At 38.8% G+C, this 11918-nt stretch overlaps 1 protein-coding gene across 1 annotated transcript in view; it reads left to right on the top strand.

Annotated features, from left to right (window-relative positions):
- Positions 1–11918, top strand: part of Usp32 (ubiquitin specific peptidase 32) — a 141254-nt gene that overhangs the window by 57123 nt on the left and 72213 nt on the right. Inside the window, exons 5-6 of the mRNA XM_028772406.1 lie at positions 607–766; positions 9985–10116. Of these exons, the coding sequence (XP_028628239.1) occupies positions 607–766; positions 9985–10116 (292 nt within the window). The remainder of the gene's footprint in view (positions 1–606; positions 767–9984; positions 10117–11918) is intronic.

Raw genomic sequence — 11918 nt, 5'->3', positions numbered from 1 at the left:
GTGGTGGCGCACGCCTTTAATCCCAGCACTTGGGAGGCAGAGGCAGGTGGATTTCTGAGTTCGAGGCCAGCCTGGTCTACAGAGTGAGCTCCAGGACAGCCAGGAGTACATAGAAAAGCTAAAAGAAGGTTTTGGATCCTCTGAAATTGGAGTTATGAATACTGTGAGGCACTGTGTAGATGCTTGGAACCGTATCTGGGTCCTCTGTAAGAGCAGCCTGTGTTCGTAATTATTTAGTTATTCTTCAAGCACTAGGTTTACTAAAAATTGAAACAAATATAAATACAGCCTACAGATTTCAGACATATTATAACAAATAAAATATAGTTTATAATTGGCAATTGACTGCTTTAACAAATTGATAATTTACAGTTAGCACATAGACTTTATGCATAGATTTTATGGATTATAGATTTATGAAGTGCAGCTGTTTTTTGAATCACAGTTTGCTTCCCAAGTATGTGTGTTTTGTGGTGTTATTTTAGTAGTCCTTAGTTTTAGGTAGTAGATGGGAAAATGTCAACCACTAATATGTTTAAAGTTGTTCAGGCTCTAAGTACTTTACCCTAAAGTTGTACTAAAAATGTTTTCTTGTTTCAATTTTAGGGTGAAAAGGTAAACTATGAAAAATTCAGAAGTTGGCTTCTTCTAAACAAAGATGCTTTTACCTTCTCTCGCTGGCTGTTGTCTGGGGGTGTATATGTGACACTCACTGATGACAGTGACACTCCTACTTTCTATCAAACGCTGGCCGGAGTCACACATTGTAAGTAATGACATTATATTGTTTCTGTTCACCTTTAATAATTTGCCTGATAGTAACAGAATATGCTTATAAAGATAAAGATGAAAGGGTTTTTGTCCCTGCTTTTTTCTTCCAATAAATAAATAATCAATGAGATGCTACAGCATGGAAAGTCTAGCCCTTTACTAATTGTCTTAATAAAGCTCTATAGTTTCCTGAGCTGTTGCCTGCAGATTACCACGATTTATAAACTGAAGCAAAAGAAAAATCTAGTATCCAGGAGTTCCGCTGGTTGAAAAGACTCCTGGTAGAGGAAGAACTCATCCTTCTTCCTGCCTTAAGTAATTCTCAACATTCTTTATCTGCTTCTGGCTTTTTGTTGTTTTGTGTTTTGGTTTTTCAAGACAGGGTTTCTCTGTTTAGCCCTGGTTGTCCTAGAACTTGTTCTGTAGACCAGCCTGGCCTGGATCTCAGAAATCTGCCTCTCCCTCTTACGTGCTGAGATTAAAAGTGTGCACCACCATAGCCTGGCTGCCTAGCTTTTTTTAAAATATGGTTTCAGGATTTTGAACTCTGCTCCTCATAACTGCATAGCAAGCATACTTAGGTGTCTATCATATCAGAAGGTTTTTTCTTCTTTGTCTGACTTTTTAAATTTTTAATTTTATTTTGTATGTATGGATGAGTGTATGTATGTGTACACCTATATACAGAAGCCTGCAAAGGTCAGAAGAGGGATTGGATCCCCTGGAATTGGAGTTAGAAATGTTTACAAGCCACCATGTGGGTGCTGGGTACTAAACCTGGGGTCCTCTGTAAGAATAGTAAACTCTTAACCACTGAGCTATCTCTCCAACTCCTCTCTAAGGTGGTGGTGGTAGTTGTTGTTGTTACCATTATTTTTATTTTTTTACTGTCTAGTCATTACCTGGGTCTGACTTCCCATAGTTCCTCATCCCATTCTTCCTCTCCCCTGTCTCTAAGAGGATCCCCCTCCCCCAGCCAGGCTTCCCCACTTCCTGGGGCCTCAAATCTCATGACTGTTAGGTACATCTTCTCCCACTGAGGCCAGACCAGGCAGTCCTCTGCTGTATATATGTAAGGGGCCTTGGACCAGCTTGTTTATGCTGCCTGGTTGGTGGCTCAGTGTTTGAGAGATCACAGGGTTAGTTGAGACTGCTGGTCTTCCTGTGGGATTGTTCTCCTCCTCAGCTTCTTCCAGCCTTTCTCTAATTCAACCACAGGGGTCCCCGACTTCAGTCCAATTGTTGGGTATAAGTATCCTGCAACTGTATCAGCTGCATGTTGGGCCTCTTGAAGGGCAGCCATTCTAGGCTCCTGTATATAAGCACACCATAGCATCAGTAATAGTGTCAGGCCTTGGAGCCTCCCTTTGAGATGGATCCAAAGAAGGGCTGGTCACTGAACCATCTTTCCCTCAGTCTCTTCTCCATTTTTGTCCTTGCAGTTCTTTTTAGACAGGAACAATTCTGGGTCAGAGTTTTTGACTGTGGGATGGCAACCCCATTCCTCCACTTGATGCCCTCCCTGTCTTACTACTGGAGGTAGCCTCTATCGAGTTACCTATTTCCACTGTTGGGCAGTTTATCTAGGGTCCCTCCTTTTGAGTCCTAAGAGTCTCTCACCTCCCAGGTCTATGGTACTTTCTAGAGGGTCCCCCCACCTGACACCTCACCCCCCCAAGGTTGCATATTTCCATTCATTATGCTAGCCCTCAGGGGTTCTATCCTGTCCTGGACCCCCCAGTACCTGATCATGTTCCCATTTTCCCCTCCCCTCTCTCACCCAGGTCCCTCCCTCCTTCCTTCCCTCCTTCCCTCCCTCCCTCTGTCTCCTGTGATTGCTTTCTTCTCCCTCCCAGGGAGAACTGAAGCACCCTCATTTGGGGCCTTCTGCTTGTTAACCTCCTTGAGTTCTGTGGATTGTATCCTAGGTATTCTGTACTTTTTTGGCTAATATTCACTTATTAGTGAGTATATATCATGCATGTTCTTTTCGGTCTGAGTTACCTTAGTCAGGATGATATGTCTAGTTCCATCCATTTGCTTGCAAAACTCTTGATGCCCTCATTCTCATTCATTCTTTTTTTTTATTTTTTAAGATTTATTTATATGTATATGAATACACTGTTGCTGTCTTCAGACACCAGAAGAGGGCATCAGATCCTATTGTAGATGGTTGTAAGTCACCATGTGGTTGCTGGGAGTTGAACTCAGGACCTATGGAAGAGCAGTCAATGCTCTTAACCACTGAGCCATCTCTCTAGCCCGATGCCCTCATTCTTAATATATTCTTAAGTAATTTATCCATTGTTTTGTTATGGGACATCTGAGTTGTTTCTAGCTTCTGGCTATCACAGATAAGGCTGCTATGAACATAGTCGAGCACTTGCCCCTGTGGCATGGTGGGGGATCTTTTGGGTATATTCCCAAGAGTGGTATAGCTGGGTCTTCAGGTAGATCTATTTCCAAATTTCTGAGGAACCTCCAGATTGATTTCCAGAGTAGTTGTACCAGTTTGCAATCCCACCAGTAAAGGAGTAGTATTCCTCTTTCTCTGCATCCTCGCCAATATGTGCTATGTGAGGTGGAATCTCAGGGTTGTTTTGATTTGCATTTCCCTGATGACTAAGGATGTTGAATATTTCTTTAAGTGCTTCTCAGCCATTCAAGATTCCTCAGTTGAGAATTCTCCGTTTAGCTCTGTACCTCATTTTTGAATAGGGTTATTTGGTTCTCTGGAGTCTAACTGCTTTTTTTTTTTTTTTTAAATTTTTTAAAAATTTATCTTATGTATGTGAGTACACTGTCACTGTTTTTAGACAGACCAGAAGAGAGCATGAGATTCCATTACATATGGTTATGAGCCACCGTGGGGTTGCCGGGAATTGAACTTGGGACTTTTGGAAGAGCAATCTGTGCTCTTAACCACTGGGCCGTCTTTCCAGCCCAGAGTAACTTCTTGAGTTCTTTGTATATTTTGGATATTAGCTCTCTATCAGATGTAGGGTTGGTAAAGAGCTTTTCCCAATCTGTGGGTTGTCGTTTTGTCCTATTGACTACATCCTTTGCCTTACAGAAGCTTTTCAGTTTCATGAGGTCCCATTTATCAATTGTTGATCTTAGAGCCTGAGCCATTGGAGTTCTTTTTAGGAAATCCCCCTTCCCTGCCTCCCATGCCAGTGAGTTCGAGGCTCTTTTCTTCTTTCTCTTCTAGTAAAAATACTATAAAGTGTTGTTTTTCCTAATATTTCCCATGCTTTTATAAGGGAATTTCAGAAGAAAATATGTGCCTACACATCTTTCTTGAAATAAGTTTTCAAATAAATTAATAAGAGACTTTCAGGTTTCCATATAATATGTTGTAAGAGTGAATAAGCCTGTTTAGTCATTGATTTCTTTTGAGTTGTGGATTCTAAAATAATTGCCATAGTTTGAGTGAATTTTTGATCAGTATGATTTACTGTGAATATTTTTATATCAAAAATCTTTTTAGCATTTGTCTCACTATAAAATTTGTGTGTTCTAGTCCCTTGCACGTCTCATATTAGAGCCTTCTTTTAATGGGGGAAGGGTGTTTCAGTGACAGTAGGACTGCCTATTAAACCTCTATCTCGTTCACTATCCTCTTACTTGTCTGTAATGATGTAAGGCTTACAGCTATCCTAAGTAAATCTCAGAAGGCCATTGCTCCTGAAAGCAGGTTATCTCCTCAGAAACGTTAGAAGACTGTGTTATTATATGAAAATACTTGAATATTGAGCCTGGCCTTTTCCATGAATATCCATTCTGTCATTAAAGAGCTCTTGTAGAGTTGGAGCCTTCTGTGAGGTGAGACTTGATTAGAATGGCCCAAAGTCAGGCCAAACAATTTAGAATGTTTCCTGTGGTATTCCCAGAAAGAATTGTATCTGCAGGTGGATGTAGATGCATTCATATTTAGCCAATGGGGTATGAGTTTTGTTATATATTTATTTACCACCTACAAATATAAGAAGTATTGAATTTGTTGCTTCTAACTTTCTTTTTTTAAAAAATGATTTTTTATTTTTATGTGCATTGGTGTTTTCCTGCATGGATGTCTGTGTTAGGGTGTTGGTTCCTCTGGAACTGGTGTTACGGACAGTTATGGGCTTCCATATGGGCGCTGTGAATTGAACCTGAATCCCTTTCAAGTATAACTAGTGTTCTTAACTGCTTAGCCATCTCTCCAGCCATGTTGCTAATTTTCTTAAGTGAAAATAAGGTTATTGAGTCTTTTTCCAAAAGTTCAGTTGCCAGTTCTCATGAAATTCACAGATGTTTGAGGAATTTGTAGTCTGTATTCAGAAAATGAACAGTGTATGTATGTTAGCACTAAAGCATACTTCTAGAAGGTGACTGACCATTACCACTCTTTCCTCTTTTCTACATATATTGTTTCTTTCTCTCTCTTTCTCTCTCTCTCTCTTCCTCCTCCTCCTACTCTTCCTCCTTCTCTCTTTCTCTCTTACACACAAACACACACACACTCCACATTTTTATTACAAAGGGGGAAATGTGTTTTGACAGGTTAATGAAAAATTTACAAAGCTAAAATCAGTTAATTTAATTTTTCTCTATGTTGATTTTTTTCATTTTATGTTTTTATTTTAAACGTGTATTGGTGTCTTGCCTATATGTATGTCTGTGTAACTAGTGTTTGCCTGGTACCTTTGGTGGCTAGAAGTGGTCATTGGAGCCCCTGAGACAGGAGTTACCAGTAGATGTTAGCCTTCATATAGGTCCTGGGAATCAAGTCCAGTCCTCTAGAAGAACAGCCCGTGTTAGTAACCGCTGAGCGTCTCTCCAGCCCCATCTATTTAAACTTCTGTATTAGACGCCCTTCGTATGCTCAATACTGGGAAGTATAGAAATGTGAATATAGCTTCTGTTGACATCTTTTCTTTCAGGGTCAGATATTTTATATTGCTAATGTGTTACTTGAAAGAAAGCTTGGGAAAAGACTTAGGACTTTAGCTAGTGTTTCTCTAAAGAAAAGGAGCCAGTTTCTTTTTTATAATTGCCATACTTCATCATAGAATAAACAGACATCTTGTTTAGGAAAAGAGGAGAGAAGTGACATCTCATTTAGATACCAGACTCCAACTCTGCTGCTTGCTAAAATTTCAGATTACTTTTTGTTCCGTTTATGACTTAGAATAGTTTTCTTTATGAATTTTTAAAATTAACACACAAAGTAATATATGCTTCATTGTGGCATCTTCATACATTTCTTTCACTTTTTATCTTTCACCTTTACACCTCCCTTCTCCTCATCTCTCCCCTTCCTCCCTCAAGTAGCCCACTCTTTACTGCCATGTGCAAGTGGAAAAATACTGTCTTCTTGTCGAGTTTCTCTGTGTAGCCCTGGCTGTTGTGGAATTCATTTTGTAGACCAGGCTGGTCTCAAATTAGGAGATCCATATGCCTTTACTGGGATTAATGGTGTATGCCACTGTGCCCAATTAGGAAGCAATATTCTTAAGTAGAAGTTTTGTTTTTTAAAAACTAGTTTCTTTTCTAATGAGTTTTATAGTGTTGTTTCCATAAGAGGTTATAATGTAGAGTGTATTTGCTCTTTCCTTAAACTACCTGCTTATGAGTTAGATGGTCCAGCTTGATTCCTGAAATTCTCATAAAGATGGAAGGAGAGAACTGGCTTCATAAAGTTGTCCTGTGGCCTCGACATGCACGCCTTCTACCCCCATATACACCTACCAATAATAACAATAATAAATTAAAGATAAAAAACCTAGGGGCTCAGTTAGTAAAGTTCTTGCTGCATAAACATGAATTCAGATACCCACCACCCATGTGGTAGTGCATGTCTGTAATCCTAGTACTGGGGAGGCAGAGACAGGAAGTTCCTAGTTCCAAGTTCATTGAGAGACCATGTCTCAAAACATAAGATGGAGGAAGCTAATGAGACTGCTCATTTGGTAAAGAACTTTCTGTACACACATGGAGACCTGAGTTTGGATCTCTGGTAACTACTGAATGGACAGGTACTGTGATATAGATCTGTAACTCTGGTGTTAGAAGGAGAAGGCAGAGACAGTGAATTCCCAGGGACTCACTTATTCAGGCTAGCCATAAGGTTGTTGATAGGATCTCTGGCAGTAAGAGCCTGAATGTTTCCTTCTGTCTCTTTTGTTGTTGTTCCATGTTCTTTTCTATAGATGTTGATTATAACTAGTGTCTCTCTTCTATCTGACAAATGTCTTTGGTATTCCTTTTTTGTATAGTTCTGTTATTGTTAAATGATGTGTTGCCTCACAAAGCCCTCATATTTTCTGTATTTTTTAGAATGATTTTGATAGTTTTTTGTTGTTGTTTTTACTACTTTGCCTTTTTACTTTTTGCCCCTTTTTATCTGAAGATATTTATCTTATTTTCTTTGCTTAATTTGTAATATTTATCTTGATTTTCTTACTATCTCCTATGTCTGCCCAACAAGAGTTTTCTCTGTGTAGTCCTAGCTCTCCTGGAACTCAGAAATGTGCCTTGAACTGCTTCCTGAGTATGGGGATTGACAGTGTATGCCACCCCTGGCCTGGTCTTAAACATTCTTGTCCTTCTTCCCTTCTTCCCTCTTTCTGTGCTAGGGCTCTAACTCAGGGCCTCACATCTGCTAGGCATGTGCACTAGGACACTCATGAAATTGTTTCATTACCAGTAATTTGATTATTTCTTGCATTAATGTGGTTAGGTGTGGGGGATAAGTTCTTTCAAGTTTTGAAAAATTTCAGAGCCACATATAATATTACATAATTCTAATTCCATCATTTTTGAGAATGAGGTAAGTAGATTTCTATGAGTGTAGCACCAGCCTTGTCTCAGTAATGAGTTCCAGTCCATCCTGGGCTACATAGTGAGATCCTGTCTCAAAAACAAACAAACAAACAAAAAAACAACAAAATAAAACAAAAATAAACAAACAAAAAGCACTTAAGAGACTCAGGCAGGATTATTGTGAGTTTGGGGCCAGCTTGCTGCATACCAAGTTCCTGTCTCAAAAGAAAATTTTCAGCTATAAATATTTTTAATACTTTCTTTCATTTGTTTTTGGTTCCTTCATAATTGTATTTATGTTTGATATTATCTTACAGTCACTTTAGTTCTAATGAGTCATTCAGCCTGTTTTCTCTTCCATTAGAATAGTTTCTGTTGCCTAGTGTTCATGTTTTCTCATCTCTCCCTTTGTCCAGTCCCTAATCTGCTGAGTCCTCTAATGGGTATATTTTAATTTTAAATGTTATTTTTCATCTTTGCTTTAATAACATTTTAAATGTTATTTTTTTTCCAGTTGGTTCATGTTCTTACCTCAGTATATTTCTTTAATTCTGTTTTGTGTGTGTTTGTGGGGGGGGGGGTGGTGTTGTTGTTTCTCAAGACAGTTTTTCTGTGTAGCCCTGGCTGTCCTGGAATTTACTTTGTAGACCAGGCTGTCCTGGAACTCATTACATTGACTGAGGCTGGTCTCAAACTCAGATATCCACCTGCTTCTACTTTAAATGCTGAGATCAAAGATGTACATTACCACTGCCCAGCTAATTCTGGATATTTATAACTCATAGTTCTCAAGCCTTGTCTATTTCTATTGTCTCTTATTTCTTAGCCTTTGTGCTGATTAGTTCTTAACCTTAGTTTTGTGTTACATCTTCTTACTTTTTTCATGTTTCCTTTTTACATCCTCCCTCCTTCCCTCCCTCCCTCTCTCTCTCCATGTGTATTTGTGTGTGTGTGTGTGTGTATACACATATATGCCATTGCTGTATGTGTGGAGTTCAAAGCACAGCTTGTGGGAATCACTTCCCGTCTTTCCACTATGTGGCTTCCCAGATCAAATTCAGGTTGTCAGACTTGGTGATAAGCTCCTTCACCTGCTGAGCCATCTGCTGTCCCTCTTTCATGTTTTTCCCCCAATGCTAGCTAGCGTTGTGAATGCTATGTGATATCTCCCCAGCTTGCCTACACTCTGGGAATTTTTCTTTGATTTTCTAGGCAAGCTTCAGTGGGTTTCACTGTGTATAACACAAATTAGCTGCCAAAACAACATGCAGTTGTACAGGTCTCTGGAATTCTTTGCATAACTTTTTTCTATCACTTTCTCCTCCCAATTTTTCAGCTACTTCAACCTTCCTGTATGACCTACATTTGTAACAGTGAAATCTCTGAATTGAGACTCCATACCTTTTGCCACCCTGAAGATCTAGGCACAGGCAAAAGCAGGACAGTAGACGTGCTCACCTGATAGTAGCTTCTTGATCTTAGGATCGAAGTCCTGCATTGCCTGTTCTTGAGTTTCTGTGACTGCTTGATTTATATAGTTGTGTAGTTTCTAGCCATTTATGGCCAGAGGGCAAGTCTGATGTCAGTTAATATTTCATTATGGCCAAAGGAGGACAGTCCCAGAATTATATTTTAGCAAGATAACTTTGAGTACCATACTTCACTGAGAATAAAATACTTTCATGCTTCCTAAATTTTACTTTAATTGTTTGGGAGAGAAGCAGAAACATTTAAAATAAGCATTCACCAGGAGTGATGGCACATGCCTTTAGTCCTGGCATTTGGGAAGCAGAGGCAGGTGTCTCCAAGTTTGAGGCCATCCTGCTCTACAAAGGGAGTTCCAAGACAGTCAGGGCTGTTATACAGAAAGATTCTATCTAAAAAAGGAAGAAAGAAAGAAGAAAAAGAAACCAGTAGCCGCAGTTGGAGTTGTCTCTGTTCATATTCATCCTTTCATGATTTTACTGTTTGCTATCATGCATATTGTGTTAGCTATGTCAATTAAATCTGTGCCCTGCTATTCTGATAGTTACTATCTAACCAGGAAAGAAGATATACATACACAAAATTTAAATCTAAGGTGGAAGTTGAATATGACTAGAATAGATTAGTAGTATATGATTTTATGTTTTAGCAGTCTGCTTAATGGGAAATTGTAGTTTCTTTTTCTCTGAATTTTAAAGTCTCTTGCTTTTGTTATTTTTATTTCATTGTCTTAAAATTTTTAATTATGATTAAGTTTGTCTTTTAATGTGGGTTTTGGTCATAATTGGTTTTAGTAGTTGAATTGAGAAAATATGCCCTTAAAAGATATATATATATTTATATATTTATTTATTTATCAGGATAAACTAATGGCCCAAAAGGGCATTGTGAATTTATAATCTTGTTTGATTTGATTCTTAGTGGAAGAATCAGACATCATTGATCTGGAGAAACGGTATTGGCTACTGAAGGCCCAATCCCGAACTGGACGTTTTGATTTGGAGACCTTTGGTCCATTGGTTTCACCACCTATTCACCCTTCCCTGAGTGAAGGTAGGAAATGTTCCTTGGGGTTTTTTTTGTTTTTTTGTTTTAAACAAACAAACAAAACCCAAATGTTCATTCAGTAAGTAAATAGACTGAATCAAGTAAATAAACTGAATCCATCTTATTTCTAACCAAAACAGATTTAACTCTGACAAACTATATTCCTATACATTTCATAGTTCTTTGTTTAATAGGGTAGTGATGAGGTCATTGTCCTTAGCTTCATATTTTACTTGCGTGATCTTGCCTGAATCAGTTAGCCCTCTGTACCTGGTATCATTAGTATGACAGTGCTCTACTGAGGTGTGTCACTGGGTAGGATGTGCAAAGGGCAAGCTCCAGGTTTTCTCACGTGACCTATTGCTTCCTCAGCCACCTGTTGTAAGACTTCACTGGTGTTCCCGGAAAAGAGAATAGAAGCTTCTAGATAAGAGTATCCCTGAGGGCTGGAGAGATGGCTCAGTGGTTAAGAGCACTGACTGTTCTTCCAGAGGTCCTGAGTTCAGTTCCTAGCAACCACATGGTGGCTCACAACCATCTGCAATGAGGTCTGATGCCTTCTTCTGGTGTGTCTGTAGAGAGCAATGGTGAATAAATAAAAAGAGTATCCCTGAGAGCTAATATTGTTCCAGTATTTTTTTTCCTTTTAAAAATAAAATAAAGAATATTCGATGTCGTGGCACATGCATTTAATCCCACCACTGCAAGCGGATCTCTGAGTTTGAGTCCAGCCCGATCTACAAAAGGAATTCAAGGACAGCCAGGATTGCACAGAGAAACCCTGTTTTGAAAAACCAAAAAAATAAAAAATAAATATAATAATAAAAGAATATAAGGACGGCCAGGGCTATATAGAGAAACCCTGTCTCGAAAAACCAAAAAAAAAAAAGAATATAAAGAAGCATTGTGGATAACACTGTAAACATATTTGAAATTTGAATACTTGGGTTTTACTTTTGATTATTATGTGGTTTTACTTTTTTACTTCTTCTTTTTCTCTAGACTTGTTATTTTATGTTATATAAGTTTTGCCTGAATATATATGTATGTGCTCCATGTACATGCCTGGACCTCTTAGATGGGATCCCCTGAAACTGGAGTTTCACATAGTTGTAGTCACCATGTAGGTACTGAGAAGTAAATCTGAGTCCTCTGTAAGAACACAATGCTGTAACCATCTGAGCCATCTCTCCAGCCTAGTTTTTTACTTTTTTGAACTTTTCTTAGGAATTTATATAATTTTATTATTTTGTTTTTATTTTCTGTATATAGGTGTTTTATCTACATGTATATATCTGTGCACCATGAATGTGCCTGATGGCCTTCACAAAAGCCAGAGGAGGGCATTAGATCCCCTAGGACTAGACTTAAACATGTTAGTTATGAGCTACCATGTGAGTGTTGGGACATAAGCCCGAGTCTTCCAGAAGTGCATTCAGTGCTTTTAACTGCTCAGCCATCTCTCGAACCCATTTTTTTTTTTTTTTTGAGACAGGGTCTCATATGACACACTCACTTCAAACTCAATGTCTAGCTAAGGATGGTCTTTAACTCTGTCTCCCCAAGTGCTGGGATTATAGGCAAGTACCACCATGCCTGGCTTAGTTCTCTAATATTGAAACTGAAACAGTAAGTTAAATAGATTCCTGGAACATAGGGCCTACATTTTTTTTTTTAATACCTAGGATATTTCAGTAATATTCCTTTGTGGAGCTAGAACACATAGCACTCTGGGTGGGTGGGAGGGTTGGTTGGTTGGTTTCTTTCTGTCTGTTCCCTCCATCCCTCCCTCTCCCTCTCCCTCTCCC

The sequence above is a fragment of the Grammomys surdaster genome, unplaced genomic scaffold (assembly GCF_004785775.1).
Source record: "Grammomys surdaster isolate TR1022 unplaced genomic scaffold, NIH_TR_1.0 213, whole genome shotgun sequence".
Lineage (NCBI taxonomy): Eukaryota > Metazoa > Chordata > Mammalia > Rodentia > Muridae > Grammomys > Grammomys surdaster.
This window is presented reverse-complemented; position numbering and strand designations above follow the sequence as displayed.